The 10,722-nt window shown below is 41.6% G+C and overlaps 1 protein-coding gene across 1 annotated transcript; it reads left to right on the top strand.

Annotated features, from left to right (window-relative positions):
• Positions 1 to 5,896, top strand: LOC310811349 (gonadotropin-releasing hormone II receptor-like; the record flags this gene model as incomplete). Its single annotated transcript, XM_083679468.1, has 3 exons — positions 1 to 537; positions 5,078 to 5,279; positions 5,487 to 5,896. 3 exons carry the CDS (start codon positions 1 to 3, stop codon positions 5,894 to 5,896), a joined length of 1,149 nt encoding a protein of 382 aa, XP_083535594.1.
• Between the last annotated feature and the right edge of the window lie 4,826 nt (positions 5,897 to 10,722).

Raw genomic sequence — 10,722 nt, 5'->3', positions numbered from 1 at the left:
ATGTCTGGCAACCTGTCCATCCTGAGGCCTCCCCCAGTGGGCGCTACTGAGTTGCCAGCGCTCCGCCTCTACAACACCTCTCTTCTCCCATCACTGGCAGACTGGGAGGCACCCACCTTCACCCGGGCTGCCCAGTTTCGCGTCGGAGCCACCTTCATCCTCTTCCTATTTGCCGCATGCAGTAACCTCGCCCTGTTGGTCAGTGTGTGCCGAGGGCGTAGCCAAAGGTTGGCCTCACACCTGCGGCCACTCATCGTGAGCCTGGCCACAGCTGACCTGATGATGACGTTTGTGGTGATGCCACTGGATGCGGTGTGGAACATCACGGTGCAATGGTACGGAGGGGACGCCATGTGTAAGCTGCTGTGTTTCCTCAAGCTGTTTGCCATGCACTCCTCCGCGTTCATCCTGGTGGTGATCAGTCTGGACAGGCACCACGCCATCCTGCACCCGCTAGACTCACTCAGCTCCCACCACAGGAACAAGAAGATGCTGGCCCTGGCCTGGAGTCTGAGTCTGCTGCTGGCGTCCCCACAGGTGAGTGGGGGTAAAGAGGGGAAAGAAAGGTGGTTGAATGCAGTGCTTTCCTCAAAGTCTGCACTCGTGTTTCCAGGTATGGCAAGGCAAATCTCTCACAAGCACCAACTCCAGAATGATGAAAGATTTCAGTATGAGACTTGGTGTTGGTTTGAGATTGTGGTTAAGTTAGTGACAGCCAGGTATGCACACTAGATGTTTCATATACTGGTGTGCATTCTTGATGAGAGCATGATGGATCTCCGAGGTCAAGTCATCTTGTCAATGTCAACATGCTGACGTTTATACTTCCACGTTTATAATGCATTCACGCAGTCAGAATAACATTATCACTATAATAACACTAACATTATCTTTTCCCCGAGACCGCTGAAAACGTATACAGCCTGGGCTTAAATACAGCGTGGGCTGTATGACCTTTAAGAGGCAACATTTAGAATTTTTTATACCAGGTGTGGACGCATCCCCAGAGGGCCCTTTAAAGGGGCAGTCTGGGATTCAAACAACAACTAAGTGGTCTCCCCGCTACTTTTGTCTTGATAAACAGCTGAGGGGTGGGGCTGGAGAAATGTAACAATTCATAGTATAAGCTATGGATGCAATGACTGACCATTCATGGGATCAATTTTATAGTTTTAAACATGGTTAAAACTATCATGTTAAAGCTACTGTAGACAGTGATTGTTTACAATTACATTGTTTACAAAAAATTGCATAAACAAGCTTATATTGTATGTTCTGATCGGTAAGACTGTTGAACTAAGGTCATGGGGCATTTATCATTTATTTTCTTCAATCAATGGCTACACAGTATATTAATCATTTAAAAGTAAAAAAAATAAATAAAAATGGATGTACCAATCTCACATTGCCCCTTAAGGATTTGCTGTCCTGAACATTGTGAGTCATTCAAAACAGCACTGCTAGAGATCCCGAGACAAAGAGAAGTGCTCTGAGGATTATGTAAAATAAAGAAGTAACAGTGCACTTGTGTGTGAGGGTAGCTGGTATAGAGTGAATTGTGGATGGATGCATTCATTGATTGGTTTTGACAGGGAAATCAAATATTTCCTCAGCTCATCACAAAGGAGTTTAGGCAGAGAAGAGGGAGGAAAGGGAATATACATATGCTATATTATACTATAGTAATATATACATATATTACAAAGCTATAGAATACCCTTACCACATAGATGATGAAGTAGAAACAGTATGAAGTATGAAGTAGAAAACCTAATACACTAGGCCAGTGTTCAAAAGGTGCATACTCCCATGCTGCAGCAGACAGTTGTGAAGACGTGTGAAGTGCTGCCACCACTTACTGAGACTGCTGACATTATTGGTGTTCCAAATAATCACGAAAATAAAAATGAGAGAGTGAATGGTTGGTGCCTTATCAGATAGATCAGCAAAGTGTATTATAGCAGCTCATGAATTACAGAGATGAAGAGTGGAAATGGTTTCAATATCAGATTATCTTAATGAGAACCAACTTGGGTTTTTCAAATATTCGTATCCATTTTGCGGTATTTGTAAGTGTCGTTAGGGTTCGGGTTAGGGTTAGATGAACGAATCTGTCCCATTTCTGCCGCTCAGCGGAAAGAGGAGAACAATATGTTCTTTTATGCGCAGCATATATTTTACACACTGCATATAGCCAAAGGGATATGTTGATCTGGTTATTTACATAGCCATCCTAATATTTCATTTTGCGGTCATTGTAGGTGTCATAATCAGTTACTGATCATAGTAATTGCTTATTTTTTTTATAAAGGCATAATTTCAATAATTTCAATTACAAAACCAATTCAACTTATTATTTTACAATTCACCCATGTCAGATAAAACGTGTAGCTCGGGGAAAGACAGCATACATAATTTAGCATACTTCATCTTCTTCATCTTTGTTTGTGTATGTGTTGTTGTATGTGATGGTTTTCATGTGTCATGTGCAATGGCATGCTACTGCACCACAATTTCAAAGTAGTTTAGGCTTTTGATGACATACTTTAGGCTGCAGGGGAGAAGGGGGTGGATCAGGATGGGGTGGGGTAGGGAGGGTGAAAAGGAAAAGAGGCAAAGACAGCATGTGTCACTTATTAGGATAGATTTATGAACCCAGAGAGACAAATAAGCCTCATTTGCTGTCAAGGCGGCACCGAGGCTTCTGGGAGCTTTATCTCTGCACCTGTCGGGAGGTGATTCACGGAGCACCAGCGCCTCGCTTCGGGGCACTTCCCCCGTAATTTAATATCCAACACTGATGCAGAGAGGGAATGGCAGGGTTGAAATAGCGATGACTCCATGCCCCTTGGCCCCATGTGATAGCCCTCTGGTGCAGCAGAGGGGACAAGGACAGGAAGCTAGATGGGGGAGATACCTTCTGAAGATGTTGTGGACGCGAGAGGAGTTACTACCGTCTCTCATGCTAGGGGAAATAGCTGCATGATGTTTTGGACTCCTGCCATCCAGACATTAGCTAATTGCGTCCTCCAAGGAGTGTGAGCTTTGTTTGAATTACTGAGAATCAGGGAAGTGCAGCAACAGCAGATGTAGATCTTTTTGGGGGGGGCGGTGAAGTCAGCAAAGCTCAATTTGGAGCATTGAGCAAATGAAGGCACTATATGAAAAGGTTATCTCTGTGTGAGACTTCACAGCGGACTGTTTAAACAGCTTCCAGTAATCATACAACTGAACTTTTCTAACCATTCATTACACATTGGAAGTTCTATTATAGGAAGAAGTACAACTGCATTATTGCAATATTCCTTCAAAAGTCTGGCCATAACTCAGATTAAAAGATTTAAACATTGTAAAACATAATTAATTACAGTATCTATCATAGGTACAGTGTCCTCCATAAGTATTGGAATGAGGAAGCATTTTGGGATTTGAAATCAAACAATTACTATGGGGTCAAAATCGAGATTATCAGATTTAATTCAATGTTGGTTTTTTTTCAGATTAGGTTCACCCATTTAGAAAGTACAACATTTTTAAAATATATTCCCCCTATTTCAAAGCTCATAAAAAAATCATATAATAATATGCAAATAAAGTACTTTAGTATTTGGTCAACAATTCTTTGCATGCAATAACTGCCTGAAGTCTGGGACACATTGACCCCACCAGATGCTGGGTATATTCTCTTGTGATGCTCTGTGATGCTGATGTTTGTTTTGAAGTCTTGTTGCCTAAAATCTTATCATTTGGAAATGAACTGCATGTTCAATTGGATTTAAATCCCAAAGAACTCCCTAGTTGCTATGGCAGTATGTTTGGGGTCATTGTCTTACTGTATGATGAAGCACCGTCCATGAATTTGGAGGCATCTGCTTATAGTCAAGCAGACGTTTCTGTACACTTCAGAATACATTCTTCTGACATTAGACATCAGTTAATTGCGTCCTCCAAGGAGTGTGAGCTTCGTTTGGCTTAAGACAAGTTAGCCAGTTCTTGTGGCAGCTATACATGCCCAAACTATAGCACCCCCTCCACATGTTTCACAGATAGAGGTGGTATGCTGTAAATTTTGGGCAGATCCTTTTTTCTCCAAACTCTCCTCTTGCGATCATTCTGATACATGATAATATTTGTCTTATCTGTCCACAAGACCATTTTCCTAGGTACTTTTTAGCACTTTTTAAATGTAATCTGACCATCCTTTTTGAGGATAACCAATGGCTTGCACCTTGCAATGAAGCCTCTGTAATTCGGCTGGTAATGTATTCTGTGGATGGTAATCTCTGACACATTCATGCCTACCTCCTGGAGTGTTCCTGATCTGTGGGACAGTTATTTTGGAGGTTTTCTTAATTATGGTGAACACTCTTCAGGTATCCACTGTCCTTCCTTGGCCTACCATTTTGGTAAATCAAAATACTAGATATTGACAGCTCTCTTATGCCAACACCAATGATGTGGCAGAACACACCTGACTAACCAGAAACACCTGTCAAGGATAAGGATAAAAGGGTTGTAATTTCTAAATAAAACATTGAATTAAAGGTGAGAATCTCTACTGTAACCTCATGGTAACTGTTTGATTTCAAATCCAAACTGTTGGAGTATAGAGCTAAAATAAGACAAAATGATTCCTCTTCCCAATACTTATGGAGGGAACTGTATGTCCCCAAACTATTTTGAAGCCATTTTAGCACCTTGCTTCCTGTGACATAAAATCGATTTTATGGATCCACCTTGAATCTAATTTGTGACAAGCATTCATTAAAAAGAAGAGATGTTGTGTCAGTTCGTTGCTTTTGGCCACTGCTGTACAATAATTAAACTGAAAATGCTGCAGACATGATTCAGCTGCTGCAGTTTCTCATTAGACCACTCATTTATTAGCAATGCTCTGGCACAAAATGGCTACCACAAAGGCAGTTTAATCGATCGCCAATGCAACCTAAAAAAATAAATACAATGGAATGTAGCATACCTGCATGTCTTTATAGTAGAATAATTGGAAAACATTTGAGATGTTGCTGTTTCTTTTTTGTTGCTGTTGCTAATCCACCCTTTAATCCCTATATGACAGCTGTTCATCTTCCGGGCCATCAAGGCAGAGGGTGTAGATTTCACCCAGTGTGCGACCCATGGCAGTTTCAAAGAACGATGGCAGGAGACGGCCTACAACATGTTCCACTTTGTCACACTCTACGTATTTCCTCTTCTGGTCATGAGCTTCTGCTACACACGGATCCTTATCGAAATCAATCAACAACTCCACAAGAATAAAGGTACTTTAACTTAGCAATTGTAGGGCTCGCTTTGTAGGGTCAACATTGCATCCTAAAGGTTCAGGCAGTCAGACTGCATCATTTAGCATAGGACTAGTCTTAATCTGTGGGGACCGGGGACCGGCCCTTTTATTGACCATGTAGAGGACAGAATGTTACAGATATATTAGTAGTAGGATGGTACTAACCAGTGACATACCTTCCCAGGTGGAGAGTCATGCTTGAGACGCAGCGGCACCGACATGATACCCAAGGCCCGCATGAAAACGCTGAAGATGACCATCATCATTGTGGTATCCTTTGTCATCTGCTGGACTCCTTATTACCTGCTGGGCATCTGGTACTGGTTCCAACCAGAGATGCTGCAGGTTACACCTGAGTATGTCCACCACGCCTTGTTCGTCTTTGGCAACCTCAACACATGTTGTGACCCTGTCATCTATGGCTTCTATACACCCTCCTTCCGGGCAGACCTGGCGAAGTGCTGGTGCTGCAGTAGGACCAGGGACTCCAGTGCCTCGCCCAGGTCTCTGGATCGCCTGTCCGCCCAACAAGGCCCCCACAGCGGAGAACAGGAGTCGGATGCCCCCAGTGTGGATCAACAGGGCCCAGTATAGCACCCCCTGAGGCTAGAGGTAGTGAGGGTTGAGGGCGAGCCAGCCTGGAAGTAAGAGGCACTCAGGGCTAAGTGACTAGACCAATTTTGTGAGATGGAGACAGTGAGGGTTCAGTGGGGTGGCCAAAATGGCACCCCCTAGTTTGCGGTGATCTTTAACTATTTTGAGGACATTGTTGGACGGAGGCACTTGAGAATGAGGTGCTGAATATTCGTTAAGGGCGAGAAGGAACAGAAAAGCAGAGGGACAGAAAGCCAAAAACATTGACAGGCACCAAAGGGTAAAGAGCTAAACCCTGTAGTATTTCAGTATTCACCTTTCCCGTAAAGGACCTACAGTAGGCCTGTGTTTAATATGAGCACACCAACATCTCATCGGGGTATACCTCAATGCCGCTGTTGCAGCAGACAAAAAGTGTGAAGTGCTGCCGAAAGCCACCACAAGGTGGTGACAAGAGCTGTGAAGGATGTTTGAAAAGAGAATGGCTTGCCTTATCAGCTTGCCTTATCAGATAGATTGGCAAAATCAAGTTATTATAGCTGGTCATGAATTGCAGAGATGAAGAGTGGAAATGGTTTAATTATCAGGTTAAAAACTTTACTGTTCTAGGGGAGGAGTGGGATTGGATTGTGCTCATCATTCGAATTGTATCCCTCTAGTGGCTGGATAAATTGTCATGCTTTTGTTTGTTAATGGGAAACGATTTTAGCTTGTTGTAAGTGAAGCTCAAGCATGCACACACACAGGAGCTGAATCAAAATGTATAGCCTGCAAATCAGGAATGTCACACATATCAGCAACTGTCCAAGGCTACAGCGATTATATGACACCTATATGAATGTACTTCATTTGTAGCCAACTATGATACATGATATGACGGACAGGGGCAGAAAAAAACTGTCAAATTCAACTACAAATTACTCATTGGATGCGTGCAGTAAAACAGTGACAATTTAATTTGTTTTATTCTTGTCATTGCATATGGCATGTAAACATTTTTGATTGATTCATGAAAGCTCTCATTTCAATCATGTGAAATACATTCAACATGAATTTGCAGTGTAATTTCTATTTTTATGTAATTTCGCGGACACACGTATTCCATGTCTGACATCATTTTATGAAGTGTCCATGAAGACAAGATTTGTTTCTTTGTTTATCCAAGGACATAATTTCGAATTTCTCAGACCAGACAATAACTTGTCCTTTTCCAAACTGAAACAACTCATAAGCTACTCTTCACATAACACATCATTAAGCGTGGCAATGTTTGTAAACACACTACAACACACTGTAACAATGCTTCCTGGTGGTTGTTTTGCCGAGGTGTTTAGATCCTGTACTCACATTCCCATTTCAATTACCTTAAAATGAAAGGTTATTTTTAGTGCTGTTCTGCTACGACCTCTAATTAAAATGAATAAATTAAACCCCTGGTGTGCCCTACCTCATACTCATGACAGCCTGAGTCACACATCTTGCCATCTCCCTACAGATTGGTTTTACATGCAACACTGGGGCTTGTCATTGCAATGGTGCACAAGAGGGTCTACATACACACAAGGCACAGAACCGTCAAATGAATTCCACATTCCATAGATGCAACAGAAGATAATGTAAAACGGTCGGCTGCTTCATCAAAAAGACACACTGTCCAGAGAACTGTTGAATTTGTTGCATGTCATGAGAATATTGTCACATGTCACACCAATGATTCATACAGTCATGAAAGCTGTTAATTCTTGAAAACCATCATGCACAATCACTATACTGTAGGTACAGTAGTACTTTATTTTGTGATCCTATTTCAACTGGTAGGTATAATTTCTAAACACAATTGTCTTTTAAAAAGCAGCTACAGTGAGCTCTAAGACTTCTGGTTACCACGTTGACACTGACATATTCTCACCTCATGAATAATCAGAGATATGAATGCATCCCCAAAAGAAATCCTTATTGTTGGGTCTGAGAAATATCTCATTATAACATGAATGTATGATTTGTGGATTTAATCGATCAAACTCCTGGGGAAAAGGGGAAAACACATACCTGTAGTTACCAAGTCAGAGATAATATGTAAATAATTGTTACTCATCCAAAGTGATTATTTATGAAGATGTATGTAACACTTTACTAGAATAGACCGCATTATCATTCCCTAGTCTTTGTCATATGTGCTAATAACAATAATCATAATGCATTATGACTGCCAATAGAGTACATTGGGGGAGACCTGGGAGTCTACCATATACCTTATTCTGGCTTTAAGTTAAAGTGTTCAGTTGTGTTTTGAAAATGAAATCCTCAATGTATGTCTGTGTACAAAATTGGAATGATTTGACTGTCCCTTGTATTTTTGCTGTTGTTTGGGAAGAATAACAATTATTATACCAAAAACATGTCACCATTCATTTGCTACTATAATAATTTACTTTAGTTTGATAACACCTGACTAATATCCCATAAAAATGTTTTTGGTCATGAAACATAATGACATTTGCCTTGGAAACTTTGGTGGCACGAAGGATAATCTGGACTGCTGATTGTCTGACAGCCCAAAGATAAGAAGGAGAGAAAAATGTACTTTATATAAAAAGGATTTGGATTTGGATTTGAAGAGGATTTGGACAAAAGAGAAATACAACAGGGATAGATGTGTTATTTTACCTTGGTTTGTCTGCTCTTCTTTACCTCTGGTGCTCTGACAGAAAGAAGTAGTGTGACAGGGAATACATAAATGACTCTTCTCTTGACTGTATCACCCAGGAAAATAGAGCCAGAAAGAGAGACAGTCAGACAGAGAGACAGTCAGACAGAGAAGGAGACAGGTTTTGTTTTTTTAACAGTGTAAAAAACAATCTTAGTGCAAACACGGGCACTGGAAAGGGGTGATGGCGGTAGTGCTATGGGGCGTGACTGAAAAAATAGTGCTATTTTCAGTGCACCTGATGCTCACTGTCATGAACATGCCTCTATTAGTGCTACTCCACCCACCTGAGTGCAGGCAACATAACGCTTCAACGCTGTGGTATTTTTACCAGTTACCCCCGACACAACTTATGCCTGCGATTGACTTGCGTCTGTTTCACGCTTGCTAAAAATAGAGCCTAGGGTATTCCAGAAATGAATGTGTCTATTCAGAAGGTGAGGAGGAGAGTGAGGGAGACAGAGAGAGCAAGAGAGAGAGACCAACAAAGAGGAAGACAAAAGAGACAGAAAGATAGAAAGCGAAAGATATAGTTAATAATACGGTGTCACTAGAGTGGCTGTCAGTGACAGGTGGGGGAGACATTCATCCTGTGATTCAGTGAGGCTGGAGAAACAGGAGAGCTGTACTTGGCTGAAAGAATCTAATCAACCAGGGACAGAATCAACAGAGAACAGTTCCCTTTTATCTATTGGAAGGTCCATAATGGCTCCTCAACCCTTTTCAAAGGGTCCAACTGTCACCCGGCACTGTTTACCTCCAACTCACACACACACACGCACACACGCACACACACACATGCACACACGCACACACACACGTTCCATGAAGAAACAGCTCATTAAAAAAGGCAGGTGGTGTGTGTTTCTTTCTTTCTCCTTTGTTCTCTCTGTATTATACTGTAGCAAATGACCTTCATTTTCAAGCAGGGAGACAGAAGTGTTATCAGGATGAGCAGAGGCATGGAAGGTCTTCCATACTGAAATATGAAAATCCACCACAGAAGTGGGCTCCCCCGTCCCCCAGCTAGTTAAGAGTAATCAGAGGGAACATGAACGTGAGAAAGTGGGAATGAAAGGGATCATTACTGTACAACTGAGCATTCATCATGTATTCTGACACTTTTAACCAAGATGAGTCTGATTTAAAGGCCCTACCCTGTACATGTTGACATCCAATGAACATGGCACCTGTTATGTTTCTAAGTTTGCAACATGCAACACACACACACACACACACACTCAGGTGAGGAAAGGTTGCTAGAGGTAAGACCCTCACTCATTCACTTAGACATGAGCATACTATGCATGCACACACACACACACACACACACACACACACACAAGCAGATTCTCTGAATGACGTCATAAGTCATCTTGAATCCAGATGCGATCAATCAGTACCTCAGGAACTACCTTGACTTTCAGTTGATGTGGCCAGTTAAAAGCAACCAATGCCCTTACTCGATTTTACAGACCACTGTTCTTGAAAACTAATTTGTAGCAATAAAACACTGGAATGACTTGATAAAACCTGGTATATCCATGCCCTCTAGGCGTACACTAATGAACACTGTTAGAGCAAGATTGGGTGTTTGAGAGAGGAGGGCATTTTATGTTAATGAAACACACTGAGAAAGATCTGCATGATATACCCATGCTCTACCTTAGTGTTGAATTCACAGCCTGACATCCAAATGAACCAAATCTGCCTTCTCTATTCTCCTCTATCCTTCAATAGAATGAAGGAGACATGAGTTCTGAGGCATCAGACATCTGCAATCCCTCACATGAATCTCAAGCTGGACGGGCCCATATACAGGCCCAAATTCTGCTTTAATTTGATTATTGATGACTTTATCTGAACTATGATCTGAGCATATCCACAAAAAACTTAAAGGTGTTACCCATCAAATGAGTCAAATAGGGCTTTCAGCAGAAGGTTAACAGGACCCGTTAAAGAATGACTAAAGAGCTAAAACAAGCCTTTGAATATTTTAGTTCAGAGCCATGAATACTAATTCGGATGTTTACATATTTATTTGATGAGCTCTATGGTCAATATTTGGCTGAAAGATAATATGAAGTTTTAAGCAGAAAACCAATGCGGTGGCATGCCT

Source organism: Argentina silus (genome assembly GCF_951799395.1).
Source record: "Argentina silus genome assembly, chromosome: 10".
Taxonomy (NCBI): Eukaryota; Metazoa; Chordata; class Actinopteri; order Argentiniformes; family Argentinidae; genus Argentina; species Argentina silus.
Note: the sequence above shows the minus strand (reverse complement) of the source record. Positions and strands in the feature narration are given on the sequence as shown.